The sequence below is a fragment of the Engystomops pustulosus genome, chromosome 2 (genome assembly GCF_040894005.1).
Source record: "Engystomops pustulosus chromosome 2, aEngPut4.maternal, whole genome shotgun sequence".
NCBI classification, from domain to species: domain Eukaryota; kingdom Metazoa; phylum Chordata; class Amphibia; order Anura; family Leptodactylidae; genus Engystomops; species Engystomops pustulosus.
Window position 1 is genome coordinate 28,659,458 of NC_092412.1, and position 22,013 is coordinate 28,681,470.

Genomic DNA, 22,013 nt, shown 5'->3' on the forward strand with positions numbered 1-22,013 from the left:
GTGTGGCTACACCTATATCAAGGCGGAAAAGTGGATCACAGATTCATGGACCAAAAAAATGGAAATATTTGAATTATATCCAGGTTGTCTTTGAAGTCTTTAAGCAGCCATTGTAAGAGACATGACAAACACATGTAACTGGAGTCACATTAACATTTCTGTTCATGGGACAGAGGAAATTCTGAATCGAATAAACGTTTGCTCTTCATGGGACAGGGGAACAGGAGGGGGTTAGAGGAAACTTTTTAGGGCAGTGGTTCTCAGGCTTCATAATGGGGCGACCTTGCGATACAGTACCTCATGTTGTGGTGATCCCCAACAATAAGATCATTTTCATTGCTACTTAATAACTAATTTTGCTACTGTTCTAAATATTCGTTATAGTCACAGGGACCCCTCCAGTCGTCAGTGTTCTCAGTAGTCACAGCGCCTGCCCCTAGTAGCCAGTAATTACAGTGATCCCCCAAGTAGCCAGCAGTCACATTGATATCCCCAGTAGACAGTGTTCTGCTAGTAGTCACAGTGCCTGCCCCAAGTAGCCAGCAGTCACAGGGATACCCCACAAGTCACATTGATATCCCCAGTAGTCCCAGCGCCTGCCTCTAGTAGCCAGTGATTTCCTCTCAACACTTAAAGCGAACCAGTCTGACAAATTAACCCCTAAAACTAAATATATTTTCAGAAACTGCCATTAGAAAGCATTGCCCCTATCCCTGCATTGTCCCTCTAGATGGCTGTAAACTTAAAAGGACATCTACCACCACATTTAGGGGTGGTAGACTGCCCCTAAACGTATGCTTGTTACCATAGGGATGATGGGGGACTGCTGCTTGCATGCTCCGGGACGTCTTCTTTCTATACCGTAATATGCAGTAATAAAGTTTATGCAAATAAGCCAGAGGCGCTAGCCGAGTTCCTCCTGGCTCCATCGTAACATAATTTATGTTGACGGTGACGTCACACGGCTGTCTGCTAATCTCGTGCAGGAACTACATTCCTTGCTCAGCCTGTGTGTATGAGATACTCCTATACACATGACTGACAGCCCGTATAATGGTGTGAGGTGTAATGGCTCGTCCATGTGCTTCCTGCTGCTGGCGCCCCCTGCAGCCTGTGTGTGTATGAAATCCTCCTATACACATGACTGACAGCCTGTATAATGGTTTGAGGTGTAATGGCTCCTCCATGTGCTTCCAGATGCTGGTGGCCACGACCCCTCAAGCCTGTGTGTATGAGATCCTCTTATACACATGACTGACAGCCTGTATAATGGTGTAATGGCTGCTCCATGTGCTTCCTGGTGCTGGCGCCCCCTGCAGCCTGTGTGTGTATGAGATACTCCAATACACATGACTGACAGCCTGTATAATGATGTGATGTGTAATGGATCCTCCATGTGCTTCCTGGTGCTGGCGCCCCCTGCAGCCTGTGTGTGACAAATACAACTGCTCCAAGATGCAGCCATGTGTATTAGCAGAACATGTCAGGTACTTGTGTAGCTGATATCTGTCATAATCCATAGTTTATTACAACCCTTGATCGTGAAAGGGTTAAAACTGCAGGAAAACACACACACACACAAACTGAGGTAACAGATGTTCCATTGTTTATTCCAAAAATAAATATGGGGGAAGTCGGGTACAATATATTACACTGACGTCATCACATAGTAGAGTCCTTTGGCAATCAAGACAGAATATAACAACAGTGTTGTACATCTGAAGAACAGTCATACCCACCCCCCACCCAAACTCTCTACCCCAAGATTTTTTAAGCTGGTAGATTTAAAAATCATTTGTAAAAAGGCACAAGGAAATTTTTAGTTCAACTTAAAATTATGGCCCATTTTTTGTTTTGTCCCTAACAAAAATTTATTTTTCTCGATTTTACATTCAATATAAAAAAGGGCAGAGGTGAAGCCAATCAGATAAAAACACAGCGGACCACCGGCCGGTCCTCGTTATAAACTCGTCAATATAGGAAAAAAAAAGTTGTATTTGGTTCAGTTGGCACAAAGCATTTTGCCCCCGTACAGGGGGAGGGGGGGCAGACGTTACTCGATGGTGTTTGGACGTGTTGCCACGTAGACAAACACGACGATTAACGCCACCACAACGGCGAGGGTGGGGAGCACTATGGTGGTGACCTGCTGGCGCGCTTCCTGCATGGCTTGTTTTCTCTCCTTCTTATCTCTGGAAGACTCCTTCTTCGGTTTTCCTTTCAGTTGTCTCATTGTGGTGGTTTCTCGAAGACGTGTTGGAGAAACTATCTGTATCAGCAGATGAGCTACAGATCTGGAAGAGGAAGAAAAGCAAGGACTTAATAAGATAAAGAACTCAACGAGTCATGTTCTCTCGTCACGCTCCATGCCCGCCCTCCGCGTTGCTCCTCTCGTCGTCACGCTCCATGCCCGCCCTCCGCGTTGCTCCTCTCGTCGTCACGCTCCATGCCCGCCCTCCGCGTTGCTCCTCTCGTCGTCACGCTCCATGCCCGCCCTCCGCGTTGCTCCTCTCGTCGTCACGCTCCATGCGCGCCCTCCGCGTTGCTCCTCTCGTCGTCACGCTCCATGCCCGCCCTCCGCGTTGCTCCTCTCGTCGTCACGCTCCATGCCCGCCCTCCTTTACTTACATTGCTCCCCTCGTCGTCACGCTCCATGCCCGCCCTCCGCGTTGCTCCTCTCGTCGTCACGCTCCATGCCCGCCCTCCTTTACTTACATTGCTCCCCACTTATATTTTTATAGCTCCAGGTTCTGATGTCATCTTGGCCATCAGCCTCATATCTCTGGAGGCCAGTTAGAGCAGTTACCCAGTGGGTGGAACCATTGGCTCAAGGCTCAGATGTCCTCGAGCTAAAGTTCTCAACTGAATCTAATTAATTTAATTATTCATCCAGCCTTAGTTCCCTAGACTGGAACCCAATACCAACTTGGACACTTTAAGATCAGTATGGTACAAAGATATTATCATATGGATAGGTTATTTTTATGATTGTTGCCTCCACTTGCATTTTTATTTTGGGTCAACCATTGAAGAAAAAGGTCACCAACCAGTGATCCAACTGGTCTTAAGCTAAAAATAATGTTATTAGTCCATGACTGGATAAAGATGGCGAGAGGTACCAAAGTAACTAGCACTTTTTTCATCCCATTGGAATATTACACACATACATATACACACAAAAGCACTTGCTGATTTAAAAAAAAAAAAAAAAAAAAAAAATTGTTGCCCCAACATCTCCCACTTGCATGGCCATCACTTTGATCTTCCAACAAGTACAGTCACTTCTGGTGCCATCTGCTCCAGTTGCTATATACAAATAAAAAGCTGCATATAATGAACCCTTCAAAGCCGAGCAAAATAAACAGATTATAAGACAACATCCTGGGCCCAAGGGCTTAGCAGAAGGAACGGCAGTCATAAGATCTTTGTATTTACTTTCCAATACCTTTCCCACCTTTCTTGTTGGCTTGTAAAAGGAAGATGAGTTTTTACCCCGAGTGACCATTGAGAAAGTAATCATACAACTTTAGGCCGTATCCAAAAGACGGGGGGTCCAACCAATCCGTCCCTCCCCCTCTCAACTACGACAACAAGGGAGATAGATACAAGAACTGGCCAGCGGTCATGTATGGTCTCTATTAACCTATTCCGTGTCTATGGCACTAGTGAATATACCCAAGGACTGTGCACCTTTAACAGCCAATGACAATATAATAATCAAGGGAGAGCCCCGATTTCCAAAAATATAGATGTGTTCCCACTGTGCCAAATCGGCTTTAATATAAAGCGAGATGAGGCAACCATACTCTACAATTTACAAGAAAGTCTTTTGTCATCCAGTCACTAAAGAAGCATAAAATTATAAAAGAAAATCCCTGGTTGGTCTTCAGTAATCAACTTCTTTATTTTAGCCCTCCTAACAAACTTTGAAGGCATCAGAAGTCCAATGTATGTACACGAGAAGTAACGCCGCCTCTAGCCAGTATGCAGTCCTATCTGACATGGTGGAGACCTCATCACTTCCCCCCTCTCCTCTTCATAGACTTCTATGTTATCCGATGCCACAATGCGCTTTATTCCCCCTTATTAGCAAGACTAATTCTGTGGATATTGCATTGTAGATACAGAGGGAGGATAAGAAGAGACAAAGTAATCGGAGAAAGAGGAGTTTATTGAAACGTGCTCTTAAGAGATACTGAACATGAAAAAGTAGTTGTGTTTCTGCAGTCTGCAGAATTGTGAATACAGCTCTGGAGTACAATACAGTTGTAACATAATAATACTTGTCTCATTTGGATTCTGGGGAGTCGGGATCTACAAAAACCCGATATAAGAGTCGCAAGTGAAAGGTGTAGAGAGTTCAGCTCTCTTGACTTGTTTGGACTCTGAGGCTGGAATCAATCAGTCAACGCTGGAGGACAGCAGAATTGTGAATGCAGCTCTGGAGTACCATATAGGCCATAACCCAAAAATTTACGTCAGAGAACATTAATATGAGAATTTAGATTTTTCCGCAGAAAAGTGTGAGAAAAATGGTGTTACAGGTGTTTAAGAGTGAGGATATCACTGCTGTAACTAAAATATAAGAAGATTTAACAAATAAGAGGATTTCATTTTTTACAAACCATGTTGAGAAGGAAAAGTGTTCTTTTCACACTAGAATACAGAAATATCACTTTTTTCATATGGTCTTTCGAATTTATTTAAAGCTACAGATCCCTACGCTATGGAACACTCACTTCTTGTCTGTAACTTCCAAAGGGAATGCATAGCAAAGAAGTCGCTTAGATTTCTAATCGATAATTCTTCTTTCCATACCGGCACACAACGGGTCAAACATCATTATGGCCAATGAATAGAAGTTACCTGTAAACTTGATTCTAATCCTCTTCTAATCCTAATAAATACATATCCGCAGTGTCGCATTAAATATTCATGGCGGTAATCCTACATTACTAGGCCATCAATAATGTATAGCGGTCTGGCGGTGCATCGGGGGATTAGACTCGTCAATTACACGGAGGAAACGGAAGATAAAGAGCAGAGTCTACTCTCGGCAAACAATGAAATGCGACGGTGAACTGATACAATGGGAACTCTCTAGTCTTCAAGATGGCTGACGGTCAACCGAGGGCCATGGAGGAGATCATTGAGCTCTATGGCAAGAGACCTGATCACCCAAGCTTCTTCTAAAAGTGGAGACAATTCCCGAGGTGTAATAGACAAATCGACCTCAAGTTGTTCTTAAGTTGAATTTGTATGCAAGTCGGAGCTGTATATTTTATAGCTGTAGATCCAGACAAAAAAAAATTTTTGTCCCAGTGACAATTGGATTTTCAAAATTTTTTGCTGTGGAATAGCCTGCCTTAGGCGCTGGTCACAGCAGGGACAGCAGAGAGCTTCAAGAAGGGTGAAATAACAATGATGGTTATGTTATATAGAATTATTTCCCCTAAATCCCTTCCTCATCCAATCCCTTCCCTTCCTTGGTTGAACTTGATGGACAAGTGTCTTTTTTCAACCGTATAAACTATGATACTTCATTACAGACACCTTACAGCTGATGATTGTAGCCTGGGACTAAAGTAAAGCATCACCAAAGTGAGCAGAGAGGTTAGTCTGTAAGTTGGGTGGTCCATACTTTATATCAAGAATATTTGTGGCTTGAATGCAGAGAAATCTTCATTTCTATGCATGTGAAAATTAGCATTTCTTTGCACCATGGGTGTGGTCGGCCCACTTTTGCCTATTTTCAACCCCCAAAAACCTTGCACTCACACTTCATTTACCATACCCTCCTCCCCCTATGAAACAGAGTAATAGAGGGGGCACTGGACCATATTACCACACTCAAGGTGCACTAAAACCCTCATGATGCAGTCTGTACCTACTAGAGCTTCTGGGAAGAGACCTAGCTGCTGTGACTTGCTGCTCCCCTATCCATAGACTTCCATGTAACCCATGCCAGCAAGAAAGAATTCAGGAGAAATTTTAAAGTGAAAAGCAGAATGAGATGTAGGAAGGGGGATAATAAGAGCCAAAGTAAGTGGAGAAGGAAGCCCTTTCTGCTGATATAATACATTACACAGTTTCTTGTAGTTACGTATCCTACCGAAAAGTCTTCTCACAGCTACTGGGAGGAAACCTAGCTGCTATGACTCACTGTTCCCTTCTTTCTAGCTCATTGAGGTGTTGAATTACATGAAATTCTATGGAGAGGAGAGAATTCAGTAGAACTTTCATAGAGAAAAGCAGATTAGGAGTAAGGGGGGGGGGGGGGATGATAAGAGCCAAAGTAAGTGGAGAAGGAAGCATTTTCTCTCTGATATATTACACATTTCTTGTAGTCACTTACGCTCCCGAAAAGTTAAATGACCATTTAGGGCCATGGGAATGCTCTTTTGTCTACATTCCTGAGCAAGACCCCCCTATCCCTCTTAGACATATTCTCATATCTTTTTGACTCAAAAACTTAAAATATGTCACCCAATGGCTAAATCTAATGTTCCAGCCTCCTATATGTATAGTTCTACAGCGTCATTGATATCGGGCATGACAGCGCGGGTCGGACTTGCATGCGTCGCAGTGACATGAGAATAGGCAATTTTAGGTTCCAAATACAAAACCATGTTTGACCTTCGGCTATTTTGCCGGCTCCAACCTGTTGGAAAACAAAGCGTGCACGCCGCTCCACGTTACATCACCCTCCTATCTGTGACACTGTATAAGCCTTACACACAGAGCTCCTGAGATGTTCCAGCCCGATAGAGCTGCAATCCCGCGGTGGATGAATGACAACACTAAGCAGCAGAGTCCAGAAATAAAATGGGTTTGATATCAACCGAAACAACTGATTTTATGTTACAGTAAAAACCTCCAATTTACTCGTAAGCGCCATTTATCTGGCCGGGTCTCTAGCAGTCGATGCTGCATTACACACTGTAATTTTCTATTTTCCTATCATTTTGCCTTTCACTGAACGCAAACCCAAAGATAACACAGGCAGAATATAAAAGAGGAGAGAATAAAAAAAAATTTAAAAAACTGCTTCCAGATTTTATACATTATTCCATTTTCTTAAAGCGACACTCCACCCCCCAAAAACTAAACAAAAAATTTTTACATAATTAATCTTTAATTATATACAGGCAGTCCCCGGGTTACATACAAGATGGGTTCCATAGGTTTGTTCTTAAGTTGAATTTGTATGCAAGTCAAAACTGTATAGTTTAGAATTGTAGATCCAGACAAAATTTTCTTTTGTTCAAGTGACAATCGGAGTTTAAATGTTTTTATTTTTTTTTTATAATGGGACCAAGAATTATCAATAAACCTTCATTACAGAAACCTTACAGCTGATCACTGCAGTCTGGGACTATAGTAAAGCATCCAGAGGGGTCCGTCTTTAATTAGGGGTCGTCTGTAAGTCGGGTGTCCTTAAGTAGGGGACCACTCCACTCATCAGTCCCTGTCTATACAGCAAAGCTGACATATGAAATATCAGGCTGTTGTGTTCTCTCTGACAGTGTGAAAATAAAAAATTTCCAAATATTCCAAGTCTGGGGTTACATCTCAGAAATAAGGGGCACAACAGAGGGGAGTGCACAGGGCGTGGTTGCAATTAGGCCCTGGAGACTTAGAGGAGACTACTTTTAAAGTAAGAGTCAAGTCTCCTAGAGCAGAACTATTCGTACGGCAACCAATCAGAGCTCAGCTTTTACTTTCCCACAGCGGTTTATAAAATTATAGCTGAGCTCTGATTGGTTTCCATGGGAAACCAGAACAGTTTTACCTCAGAAACTTATGTTAATTCCCCCCATCTCGGGTCTAGTACAGATTTTGCATTGTGGCCTCGCATCATAACCCTCAGAACAATTGGGGGTTAAACAGACCTCCATCACCCTGGAAGTTACATCTCCTTCACTCTTAAAGGTTTTTTTTTGTTTTTTTCACTTCCCGAAATCTTTTCATCTTTCAGAATTTACCACAATTTCATTTCTAGGCCACATTATCCCACCAGCGAAAACGGTTTTGATCTTTCTTCCCTTTTATCTTACAGGGTAAATTGGCAGGAGATACAGATTTGTGTAAGAAATATCCTAAGGAGCGTCTGTTACGTCAAGGCAGGTACATAGAACTTTCATGTAAGAGCTATTAAAGGGGAGGTCCAGACACATCATTATATTTTTAATAGGGGGGGGGGGGGGTTCGCTGCTCTGCTAATCTCATGGTGTGGTGTGAAGTGGGGTACACCCCGTTCTAATGATCTATGGGGGTCTCATCACTGAGAACCCCACTGATTAGCAACTCGTTTCGTGGGAAAACCCCTTTAAATGAGTACATAAATTAACCTGTAACCTCCATTTCCTAACCTATTTCTCCACTGCTCCCCTCTCCATCTGTGTAATCTTAATACAGTCTTACTAGAGCAAGATGAAATTCAGCAGAGGGAATGGCAATTTAGCGGGAAGGAGGAACAGGAAAAGAGTCTGATAAGTGGAGAAAGAGAAACTTTCCTCTGATGCGATGGATTACAATGTAGTCTTGTAATCACTCGTACTACTGATTTATGTAAAGTTTCTAAAATATTAAGTGACCATTTGGGTGGACCAATTACAGCATATTTTAACAGGGTCAGTATAAGACCACCAGTGGAACCACCCATAATGTTAATTTAACAAGACTCTTCAACAGCAGGATCAAGGACTTTGTGACATCCCGTGTCCTTGAAATTCTCCTCCTTAGCATGTACTGGATGGGGACTGGAGGTTATGGGAACATGCTTTATAGGATATAAATGATATTAAGAGTAAATGTAAAGGTTTTTTATTTTGCACAAAACAATAGCTCTTGGGATGCAAAACATCTTTGCCTATTATCTTTATTACCTACAGTATATGCAGTAGTTTCCTTGCTATAGCCCTCAGATTATCTCATTGATGTAATGGCTGCCTCCCCTCCATGTGCAGATAAGCCCTGGAATCCCACAGAGAAAAAGTGTAAACCAACTACAGATTCCTGGGAGGGGAGGAGCTGCTGCTCCCTGCTCACAGGGGAAGAGGTCATGTGCATGTAGCAGAACTGGATGTGTATGCAGAGGTCTCCTGCACAGAATAGTGAGGTGCAGGATCTTCCCTATTCCCCATCAGTCCCTCCATCCCAGTCTGTGATTCTAGAGAACTTTGTCTGTCTCTGCTCTTTTCACTGCTCCTCCACCTTGTCATCCGCAGTATTAGCTCTGTCCAGATAAGCTATTAACCCTTACTGCTCAAACGGCACAGGCTATAGACTGCATGTAACTGGTTTACTTGTAATAAGTGGTATAAATCATATGCCCCCTGCTCCTCCATGTGATGGAAGCTGCCAGGCTGTCACCATATACGTCCTGTTTGTGCTCTGTGTAGTGTTCACTGGATTTACTTGTGGGAAACTAAATGGATTTAATGCTAAATTACTTTGGGAGAGAACACAAGGCATCATGGGTTCTGTGGGCAAGCTAACTGGTCTCAGCTTGAGGGCATAGACAGACAGACCTTAGTCTCCACCCACTTCACCTTGGGTGAGAACGATTTTTGTCAAACACTTTCAGAACAGAAAATGTCATAGCTTTGGAAAGGGACAAGCAACACAAAGGAAGCATTGTTCTGTTTGTTTTCAAAAAGGGGAAAATCACATATAATAATTTGGTAAAATCACTATAGCTTTACAGTTACGCTTTAAGGTAAGCCATACCTTCAGGTTATGAAACTCTTGATCCTTTCTTAGAGTTCTGTTCCTCTCCTTTTATTAAAACCTGGAATACAGAATCGGATACAGAATTCAGTGGTAACTACTACACAGTGGATGCGTAAATGTATATACAACAATGTGGCTTTCACCCCTTTGCCCATCCACTGGAGGATGTTCCACAACCAGAGGACAAGTTCTCTGTAGGCTCTCCATTTAACTGTAGCTTAAAAGCGGCAATATAGAAAAGACTTTTGTGGATAGATTAATCATCTATATAGATATTGCACGAGTGGGTGGAGCTACTGTGGGACAGCCCCCGAGGAAGCTGTAACTTTGTCTTCATTACAGAACTCCTTTAAAAATATTCTGACTAAATTAGTGACTCAGTTTTTCCGTTTATTGCTGTTGATGTAAACCAGATGTCTGTGGGAGTCCTCTACCGTCAATGTAAAATCTTAACGCATCCAGGAAACCGAAATCCCCCGCCATCCAGCTCCAAAATAATTACAAATAGATTCTGAGTAATTCACTTGGCGCTTGTCTTTACAAATAATTTATTTCCAGAAAACTAAATTTTCATTTATAGTCACATCAATTAAGCTGCACAACAGTCTCCAGTGTGCAGGTAAATGCAAATAAAATAATGAATTAATTAAAAAACAAATTAGAATTAAAAATTCTAAGCCAATGACATTGTAGTCATTGGTACTACTGATTTATGTAAATTTCGGACATCATTAAGTGACCATTTAAAGGGAATGACCACTTACCGCAAATTTTAACAGGGTCAGTATAAAATGGGACCACACGTAATGTTAATTTTTTATTTGTTCATTTTTTTTTAAATTTTTTTTTAATGGTTCCATTCGCTTTACCAGAATAAAAGTGATCACAAAATTTGTCTTGGCTGAAATCGCCATTTTGTCTGTAGGATCCCAGGAGGGCCGCTGAGGCCGATTTCTGGAAGATTTGCAATTTTCCCTCATTAAAAACCTTACCCTGTAAAAAAGGAATGGACTACAACAGAGAGCATTAACATAATAGAAGGAAAAAAGGCACAAAAACAAGTCCAATCAGTGGGATATCCATAGTCCGGTAGAACAAAAATTGCACACAAAAAAAATAAATAAAAAAGGACCCGAAAATTGTAGTCAAAAATATACTGCAATTTTGACCCAACAGTGATTGTTCCCCCGCCTCCCCATCCCCACCTGAGAGTGATGGCGAAGGATCAAGTATTTACTTCCAGCACAAGTGCGTTACACTGTGGTCACTGGTGGTTGTTTAAAAGGGAAAGTGTCGCCAATTTTTCTTTTGGCTCATCAAATTCAAATTTAAAAATGTGTAACTTTTTGAAAAATTTAACAGCATTTAGTGATCTGCTTTAAAGCAATGGTCTGGAGCCAACTCTAACCTGGGAGGGGGAGGAGATAAACTGTGACATCATCTATTGTCAGTAGTGATGTAATGATGGGTCAGTGTTATCTATATAGAGGTCACTGTACAGGGAGGGGGAGGAGATAAGCTGTGACATCATCTATTGTCAGTAGTGCTGTAATGATGGTCAGTGTTATCTATATAGAGGTCATTGTACAGGGAGGGGGAGGAGATAAGCTGTGACATCATCTATTGTCAGTAGTGATGTAATGATGGTCAGTGTTATCTATATAAAGGTCATTGTACAGGGAGGGGGAGGAGATAAGCTGTGACATCATCTATTGTCACTAGTGATGTAATGATGGGTCAGCGTTATCTATATAGAGGTCACTGTACAGGGAGGGGGAGGAGATAAGCTGTGACATCTATTGTCAGTAGTGATGTAATGATGGGTCAGTGTTATCTATATGGAGGTCATTGTACAGGGAGGGGGAGGAGATAAGCTGTGACATCATCTATTGTCACTAGTGATGTAATGATGGGTCAGTGTTATCTATATAGAGGTCATTGTACAGGGAGGGGGAGGAGATAAGCTGTGACATCATCTATTGTCAGTAGTGATGTAATGATGGGTCAGTGTTATCTATATGGAGGTCATTGTACAGGGAGGGGGAGGAGATAAGCTGTGACATCATCTATTGTCAGTAGTGATGTAATGATGGGTCAGTGTTATCTATATAGAGGTCATTGTACAGGGAGGGGGAGGAGATAAGCTGTGACATCATCTATTGTCAGTAGTGAAGTAATGATGGGTCAGTGTTATCTATATAGAGGTCATTGTACAGGGAGGGGGAGGAGATAAGCTGTGACATCATCTATTGTCAGTAGTGATGTAATGATGGGTCAGTGTTATCTATATAGAGGTCATTGTACAGGGAGGGGGAGGAGATAAGCTGTGACATCATCTATTGTCAGTAGTGATGTAATGATGGGTCAGCGTTATCTATATAGAGGTCATTGTACAGGGAGAGGGAAGGGATAAGCTGTGACATCATCTATTGTCAGTAGTGATGTAATGATGGGTCAGTGTTATCTATATAGAGGTCATTGTACAGGGAGAGGGAAGGGATAAGCTGTGACATCATCTATTGTCAGTAGTGATGTAATGATGGGTCAGTGTTATCTATATAGAGGTCATTGTACAGGGAGAGGGAAGGGATAAGCTGTGACATCATCTATTGTCAGTAGTGATGTAATGATGGGTCAGTGTTATCTATATAGAGGTCATTGTACAGGGAGTAGATGTGGACACCAGATACTGTAATGTAATCCAATGTGGGAGATCAGAAAACTAAGCAATGGAGATTGATCTAATTGTCATTTAACCTGCACATTCGATAAAATGCATCTGTATTACAGCAGTCTGAACAAGCCCTTACAGCGGCTTCTGTATAAATTTATGATGTGTAGTACAGTAGAATCTATCTCCAAAAAATTATTCCGCTAAATTACATATTTTATGTTAATAAGTCAGAGCATCCATAAATGTAAGCGCTGAAGCGAAGCGCGCGGCACCTAAAGCTGTCTGGCTGTAATAACGCAGCGGCTGATTGAGGAGAGCGTCTGGATGTAGTCACATATCTGCACTCTTCATCTTAGATGGGGGGGGGCAGATGTAAAAGCCTTCCTTGGCAGAGGTCTTCCTATTAACACGAAACGCGTCAGCAAGGGCATTTTCAGCATGTCCGGGCACTCAAACATCCCGCTGCAGGATTTTAATTAGGGACATAGATTTCTAATAAAATGACAAAAATAAAATCCTATTACATTTACATGGCCACAAGTGCAGGAATCAGCAAAGCCGCAAACGAATGGCTCTAATTACACGGCTTTAATGAACGAGCCTGACGATGCAGACGAATTATAAGGGATAAGGGATATCATCCAGTTTACGCTTAAAGGGAACCTGCAGAGCCATTAAAGTCAAGATTTACTAAACTCAGTGCGATTTTAACTCTTTAATCATCAGGGAAGTATCTCATATGTCCTCACAGGGTGGCACCTCGTTGGCCAAGCATGTACAAGATACATCCTGGAAAATAGGAGCGAAAATAGATCCCCAGCACCTAGAATCTCTTGGCGGCTTTGGACTGAACGAAAAGCAAGAAGGTGCGGAGAGGACCGGAATATCTTTGAAGGTCCTCCTGCTGGCCCCATAACTCTTCCTGTACAGCGGAACCCTGGACAGAAGCTCCAGTGATGGTCCGGATTTGCCCTCCTGCTTTCAATTGTATCAGTGTCCTTAGGAGGCAGGTAGGTTAGGAGAACAATTCAACAAAAAAATAAATTACTATTACTAATTACTAATTTTTACTAGTTACCAAATTATTATCGGCACTTTGTGAAAAATGCGTGGATTTTGGTTGTAGTCTGGGCACTCGGTCTCAAAAAGGTTCGCCATCACTGTGGGGTTTAACCCATGGTCCTAGGAGCTCCTGCAACAAGCCCATTATGAAATTAGGATTGCAGGCTGAGTATACTGAAACAAAGAGAGCAGGGCCACCATTAGGACAGTGCCGGCAGCAGGCCCGGGAGATCTCGTCATAAGGATCTGAACCTTGTGGAGAAGAAATGTCATCCATGTCCACCAAGACCAAGAAGGACCAAATTAGAACTAAGAATTTAGGAGGCTCTTACAACCGATGTAAGCAGTAGGTGATGTGTCTGACTAGGATCGGTGGTCTTATCTAACATATACTCCCAATCTCTGGTGATCCCGCCATCTGCATGGAAGGTAGACCTTGGCTGCCATCATGAAAACAGGAGTCCTTAAAGGATACAGGGACACCTAGTATCAAAATGACCATGTTGTGCCTCTGGGTCAATGTTCACTCTCTGATGGTCTGTATTTTACGACTGAATATAACTCATACGAAGAGAACACTGTTACCATCAGGGAAGTGCCGGCAGCCATAAGTCAAGGACTGGGAGAAGTCGTCATAAGGATCTGAATCTGTTGGAGGAGAAAAGTCATTCATAGACAAAGACGGGACAAGCGCTCGCTAAGAAAGCAGGAGGTAGCTACGGCTGATGGAGAAGACGAGGTGTGTTGTAAGGCCACACAGGGCGGGTCCAGAAGAGGGTTTTCATTGAGGACATCCCAATGTGAACCCACATTAAGCCAGACCAACTACGCCTGTCCAAAATTTTTGTAGCCAAAAATTTTATTTTATACTACCTGTGTGTGTGTGTATAGTATAGGATGGCCAACCATAGTCTGTCCCCCACGGATAGGGGTGAAACAATTGGTTGTATGGAGCTCCTCCGAAATTCCTTAAGTTACCCCGGAAAAAAAAAATCCTTACTCCGATTTGTGCTTCAGTGTTTCAGCTTCCTGGTAAATCCTCACACTGTTAATGCCGAGATCTCACATTCTAGAATTTATCCTACAATTAAGAGCCGATACTATGGAACTACCTTAACACGGAGATCCCATAAACAGAAAGGTTGAACGTCTTTAAGCAGACGCACCGCCCGCCACAGATTGCTGTAATCCCGGCTTTAACACCAAATGAATCCCGGCAGACACATACATAAACCTGCTAATGGCTCCACAGATCAAGGACGCTCAAACATTCACCACTTACAATGTCACCGGAGCGTGCAAATCCTCGGGAGCGCGGCAACGCAGAACCCTGTGTATGGAGATTTATAATGACTGCGGGGGTCTGTACAGGGGGTTATACAGAGATGGCAATGTGAACAACGTCCTATACACTGACAGCAAGTCATGTACATCACATATGCTCCTTATCGTCACAGATCAATACTGCAGATTCCGGATTATCAGACGCCATCACCTCCATTAAGGTGGTGGGTGTTGTTGGTTGCTGGAGCCAGACGGACTGCATTTATGTCTAGTTCCCAATATAAATTATATAGGTTCTGGTCTTAAAGGGGTTAAAGGTGTCAAATGTCAGACCTTATCCTAGTACATCCCTTTAAAAAAATTGTCTTGGCCCTTATCCATTCTTGATATCTAATATATCTATATATAGTATATCTAGTGAAGAGATCAACATAATCGGATCTCTGGGTTCTAGTATCTGGACCACAAGTGCCAACTGGACATCCTCGAGATCCTATATAGCAGTGGTGGCGAACCTATGGCACGGGTGCCAGAGGTGGCACTCAGAGCCCTCTTTATAGGCACCCTTGCCTTCACCCCAGGGTAGAGTTTGCCAGACAGGACTCAAGGCCTCTTGCAGTCCCAGGCAGCCCAGGACCCTAGAAGGAAGCTACAATGATGATCCAAACTTCTCCTTCTTTCTACTGTATTGGTGTCCTCAGGTTCCTATACAATTTAAACCTGTGACAGAGCAGGGAGTAATAAGTTACTGCTTAAATTGTCGCATTGGCACTTTGCAAAAAAAACATGGGTTTTGGTTCTAGTTTGGGCACTCGGTGTATAAAAGGTTTGCCATCACTGCTATATAGTGTACGGAACCAGGAAGAGAAGAATCTGTCTAGTTCAGCGTGTCTGTACTCCAGTTTTTCAATGCTAGAGTAATTGAATAGGAGCTGTGCCGCAGTACCCAGTTACCACCTATACTATAGACAAAGTTTTCTACCTTAGGCTTCACCTCTGTATAGTGACCAGCAATGGGACGGTTCTGTATCGGCTGATCAGTGCAGAGTATAAACATCCATATAACAGATAAGACGGCCATCTGAAAACCCTGACTTGTGTAGATCTTCAGCAGTACAAAGAAATCACTCTGAGAAGACTCTGCTCCTCTAGCCCAGTCTGTACGGCAAAGCTCAGCAGCATAGATCATAACCAATAAATGATAATTTGCCACAAAAATATGTGTTTTAATGTGTACCGCAATCACCACGGACTCCAACCACAAAGTTTGCAACTTTGAAAAGGAAGGGGGGGGGGGGGGACATCTGACTTCATAAAATTCCCAAAAAGTTTTTCCGATCATTTTTAAGATGATGACCAGGCAGAACAAGATTTAGTGGTCTGGAGCTCTGCACAAGTGATGTTATCATTACAGTCTCACAGCAGCCAATTTTATCCATCTTGAGGTGATTACATAGATGCCCCCTAACGATTCATTTAGATTAGCCATTTGCTCAGTTTGTGACTTCTGGGATGGGAAGGTTCTAGGCAGCAGATACGTGTAGTGTCTAGACAACCCATTAAATAATTATCCTGCTATATCTAAGTCTTCAGCAGTATAAAACAACCTACTATCCTCTAATCACGATGAGGCGACTCTGCTGCTCCATCCCAGACTATACAGCAAAGCTGATTTGCAGAAAATAGAAAATGTTTTTGATAATGGTAAAATCCAAAATATGCATGTTCCTACATGTCAAGCCCCAGCGTTTGGGCCTCCACACCAAAACTGCTACTCTGAAGAGGGTACCTCCAGTTTTTCAAATCCGGATGAATAGATAGGTCCAAATTTAGCAATCTGGAGCGCAGTATAAGTGATATTATCAGCCATTTGCATCCACCTTACACAGACACAGGCGCTAATGATTCATTCAGATAAGTAACCAGCATCAGCCTATTCTGGGCCACATGTGTCGATCTGATGCCAACTGGCCGGTACCGCAGCTTAATACAATTGTTCAATTCTGGCGCGGTTTAGTCTAATGAAGGGTCCGGCCAGTGCCTCTCGCAGGCGGGTGTTAAGCCGTAGATGCAGGAGATAAGTTTGCAGGCGGAGATGGGTTTATAAGCGCTGGGATCACAGCCCAGAACCAATAAACAAAAGGCGGAAAACACAAAAAAAAAAAAAAATATCAAGGTTAAATTGAAAAGCCGGCGCAAAGTAATTTACTGCTTCAGCAAGCCGGAGACAGCTGCTATGGGCCGATACTGCAGATTTCAAGCAAAAACGTGGATACTATTTAGATGGAAGTAGTGGAGGGGCCAGATCAGACGGTGCACGAGGTTAAACTACATTAAAAACGGTGGATATGGAGAGAATGTGGCTATTCCACCAACAGAATAACACTCAGTATAGCAGCTCGTGATAGGATTTCATGGAAAAAAGATTGTGTAAAAGTTGCAGGAGGGTGCACTGTTCTCTGAACTGTATAGATAATGGACCTGTGATATGTGATGAATTAAACCCAGTTACGCACGGTCCTCAGCCTCCTCAGCCTTGACTCGCCTCCTCGAAATAAGAGGCGAGTCAAGAGGATTTTAAGTCAGTACATGCTCAATGGAAATTATAGAGGTGAAACCACATTAAAATTATCGCTTTTCAGATAATGCAGCCATTGCACCAACAGGAAAACACTCAGTATAGCAACTTCCCATAAGTCAATAGAAGTGCAAAATGGAGGAGACAGATTCGGAAAAACCGCCACATTTAAACAAAAAAAAAAAAAAAACCTGTTGCGGAGCTTGCACTTACCTTCACTCAGCCCAGCCCGGTGAACTCCAGTGCGTTCCGATGCTTTTCAGCGCAGCAGCGCCACCTGGTGGACGGCGGAGGAAGTACCTTAATGAATCCCGGACCCGAATCCAGGGTAAGTAAATCTGCCCCAATGTAGCCAATAGTCACAGAAAACAGGCACGTTAAGTAGTGGGGTACCGAAAAGTGACATTATAATAGGAATAAATCAGAAAAATCTGTAACATCACCAATTATAGAAAGTAATCAATCCCTTTAAATCTGGGTAGAGGTGCTGGACTATACAAGGACAGCACCAATGGGGTTTCTTAGTTATAAAAGAGCATAAAGTGAAGCAAAGAGGTAAAAATGTTATCAACTTTTATGCGTCTCCACGGTAACAGACTACAATGAATCAGAGGTCAGGTTTAAATCTCCAATCATCCTGTAGTCCATCTTCCCCCTTCACTACACTCTGCCGTTTACCAATACATATGAATACTGTACATAGAGTTAAACCTGACTGCGGGTTACTTTGTAGTCTGTAACTATGGAGACACATTAGTCTGCACAGGAGCTGTGTACTCAACGCAGCAAATCAAGAATACGTGCAAAGTTATTTCCTTTTCTTTACGTTAAAAAAAAATATATATATTTGTAATAGAAGCATTCACACCCTTTCAATGATTACACATCTCTCCAGGTACAATAACCAACATTGTCTGCAGAGAGCACAGAGCACAGCAGTGTGAGGACACGCCCCCAGTGCACTTGGAGAAGCTACAATCCTGGAATAGAAATCCATATTTTACAGTCCTGCTGCTACTTACAACATACACATACCCAAATGAATGATTACACAGATCTGCGGGGACAATAAATAACATTGTCTGCAGGCTGCACAGCCTTGGCTCGTGTGTGAACACAGCCTTAGCACGTGGAGCAGCAGCAGCAGCAGCATTGTGTGTACTACTACAGGTGGCAGAATACGTTCTCCCCCTGAGTCAGCGCCCGCTCAATGCCGCGCTATTCATTCTCCATTGTCCTCTGCACCAGCTACACCGCATGGTTGTATTCAGCATCGTACACATCACAGGACGTGACTAACGTGCAGGAGCGCGGTTGAAGGACGCTCCATTTAACCCCATCCCTGCTGGATGTTACACAGAGGTAGACGCTGACAATTCCCAAGGATCCAAGTTTAAAATTATAATGTTTAACCACTAGGAGGCGCTAACTGCAAACTATGGCTCCAAGCACAGCGCCGTACACTGTATAGTGGCTGTGATTGGTATTACAGCTCAGCCCCCTTTCACTTGAACAGTGCCTGCAGTACAATTGCCGGCCACAGAAAAGTGGATGGCGCTGTCACGGCGGATTCCGTCAATTGATAAGTGGGTGATTTAACCCCGACCCCATATATGAGATTAGAGCAGATTTCGGAAAAGCACTTTCCCTTCGAACATATGGAATAGACAAAAATATCTAAAAATATTAAATAATGTGAAACATGGCGTGCAGGAAAAAAAAGTGAAAATGTGCAAGAAAAGGTTATAAAAATGCAGTTGTTTACAGTCTGCATTATTTTGTCCTGTCTGTCTATGGGAAAGTTGGGTGACAGCCTAGTTAAAGGTCCCTGAATAACAAATATTCCAAAATTAGGAGGGGGGGTGGCACTAATCTGCATGAATTACCTCATGCACAACCTCCTTTAGTCATTCTAGTGGCTGACAACCACTTATAGCAGCTGTGTTAGGGTACAATGTGGTTGTCACCCAGCTTTTCATAGGTCGCGAATAGCATTTTTTTTCTCCAAAAATTAGAAAGGGGGTCACAAATTTGCAATTTTTACCAGTCTGACAACCACCATTAGCTGTACTGACCATAATTCTACTGGCTGACAATCACTATAGCAGCTGTATGGTTGTCACCCAGCTTTCCAATGGTCATGAATGGTCATAATTCTTCCATAAATTAGACAGGGGGAGCACCGATTTGCATTTGTTTGCTGGCTGACAACCTTCTCTTGAAGTACAGACTGTCATTCTAGTGGCTGACAACCACTATAGGGTAATACATGGTTGTCACCCAGCTTTCCAGGGGTCATGAATGGCAAATCTTCCAAAATGAGACAAGGGGAGGAAAGATTTGCAATTATAATCTCACTGACAACTACAATTGGCCATACCAAGTGTCATTATACTGGCTGACAACCACTATGGCAGCTGTATTAGTATAATACATGGTTGTCACCCAGCTTTTCCGAGGTCTTGAATGACAAATCTTCCAAAATGAGACAAGGGGAGGGAAGATTTGCAATTATACCTCACTGAAAACTACGGTTGGCCATACCAAGTGTCATTATACTGGCTGACAACCACTATAGCAGCTGTATTAGGGTACTACATGGTCGTCACCCAGCTTTTCAAGGGTCATGAATGACAATTGTTCCACATTTAGAAAGGGGGGGTCTCTTAATTACATTTGTTACCAGTCTGACAACAGCCATTAGCCGCACTGTCTATATCATGCTAGTGGCTGACAACCACTATGGCAGCTGTATTAGTATAATACATGGTTGTCACCCAGCTTTTCCGAGGTCTTGAATGACAAACATTCCAAAATGAGACAAGGGGAGGGAAGATTTGCAATTATACCTCACTGAAAACTACGGTTGGCCATACCAAGTGTCATTATACTGGCTGACAACCACTATAGCAGCTGTACTAATCTAGTACATGGTAGTCACTCAACTTTCCAGGGATCAAGAATGGCAAACCTTCCAAAATGAGACAAAGGGAGGAAAGATTTGCATTCGTAATCTTGCTGACAACTACGGTTGGCCATACCAAGTGTTACAATACCATTATACTGGCTGACAACTACTGAAGCAGCTGTATTATGGCACAACATAGTTGTCACACAACTTTTCAAGGGTCATGAATGGCAATTAGTCCAAAATTAGAGAGAGGGACTCTGAATTTCATGTATAATTTAGCTGACAACCCCTATCAGCCATGCAGACTGTCATTCTACGAGCTGACAACCACTAGAGCAGCTGTATTATCGGACGATGCAGTTGTCAGACGGCTTTCCTGCAGAAATGGACAACTTTGTCCTAAACTGCGACGGCTCTTTGGATGAAAACACAATTTTTAAGAGTCACAAAACATCCGAGACATCGAAAACGACAACTTACCTGGTTGTCAACAAAGTTGTCAGAAGGCGACGGGGGTCACAAGGGGGTGGGACACAGAACAATAACTTTTCCCCAAACTATGTGACCCCAGTTACAGGGATGTGCAACCCAAACAGCAGCGATTTATTAACCCCCTGAGTGCTGGGATCCCCAGACCTGCACCCACACAACTTCTACTGCAGGATCGCCCATGTTTCCATTACTAGTAATGAAGACCCCCGCCCCTCACCCCGGGAGACCCCCAAGCAGCAGCACCCCAGCTCCGCTCCTATCTGCAACGGTGAGCTCTCACCTCTTGCTCTCAGCTTGGTCCCAACAAGCAGCCCATGAGAGGAACCTCCAGATCGGGCGAGCAAAACTACAACTCCCGGCAGACTGAGCGCCTCGCTTCAAAGCCTCAAAACTTTATTAGACGCGGCAGCTGTGAGGGCTGACGTGGCTGCACGGGCGGCGGGGGCCACGCCCACCCGTTACTGATAGAGAGATTCCTGCAGATGTGTCAGGGAGAAGTGTACAGCAGACAGGACAGATGTGCCCCCCCACACACACAGACAATACATGCACAGCAACAATCTGTATTATAATGTGTATTATAAAATCACCTCTGGATATCAGTAATGACAAATGGCAGCTATACCTTCCTATACATTTATCCTCTACACAAAGAGAGTTTAGAGGTCAGACATTTTTACAAAGTGCAGTTTTTGCCATCACAGGATCAGCATATTGTGATAAACTGTATGGAGTAGTAGTCAACGCTATTCTGCACATCAATATGAAGTTGCGAAAAACCTGTGTATTGAGATTATTTCCCCCTTGACGTCATCTCCATGACAAAAATTTGCCCGTACAAGCATCTATGACCCCTATACAGGCGTTACCGCTAACCTCTTACTATCACATATATATATAACATTTCTAGAGATATATTTATGGCAGATTAACTCTCCTTTCTTTAACAACACACACACTCACAACACACTCCCGCTCCTCCACTGACAACTCACACTCCCTACTCCTCCACTGACAACTCACACTCCCTATTCCTCCACTGACAACTCACACTCCCTACTCCTCCACTGACAACTCACACTCCCTACTCCTCCACTGACAACTCACACTCCCCCCTCCTCCACTGACAACACATAAACACTCCCCCTATCTTACTTGCAACACATTCACACTCCCCCTTCCTTCACTGACAACACACTCTACTGGGTCCAGAACAGCTCCCTATTAAATATAAAATAGGGAGACGCAGGCTAGTCAGTCACCCCATACCACACCAC

At 43.1% G+C, this 22,013-nt stretch overlaps 1 protein-coding gene across 2 annotated transcripts; it reads right to left on the minus strand.

Moving 5' to 3' along the window:
- Positions 1-1,589: 1,589 nt before the first annotated feature.
- SMCO4 (single-pass membrane protein with coiled-coil domains 4) lies at positions 1,590-21,169 on the minus strand. 2 transcript variants are annotated; one of them, XM_072132964.1, is made up of 3 exons: positions 21,017-21,169; positions 9,733-9,793; positions 1,590-2,294 (listed from the first exon to the last, which is right to left on the minus strand). In XM_072132964.1, exon 3 carries the CDS (start codon positions 2,231-2,233, stop codon positions 2,054-2,056), a length of 180 nt encoding a protein of 59 aa, XP_071989065.1. In that variant the 5' UTR covers positions 2,234-2,294; positions 9,733-9,793; positions 21,017-21,169; the 3' UTR covers positions 1,590-2,053. The 2 variants fall into 2 exon arrangements, with proteins under 2 accessions (XP_071989065.1, XP_071989066.1); XM_072132965.1 differs by lacking the exon at positions 21,017-21,169 and adding an exon at positions 20,725-20,904.
- Positions 21,170-22,013: the final 844 nt, after the last annotated feature.

Coding starts and splice junctions, on each gene's coding strand:
- SMCO4 (XM_072132964.1), bottom strand. CDS start 2,233: ATGAGACAACTGAAAGGAAAACCGAAGAAGGAGTCTTCCAGAGATAAG.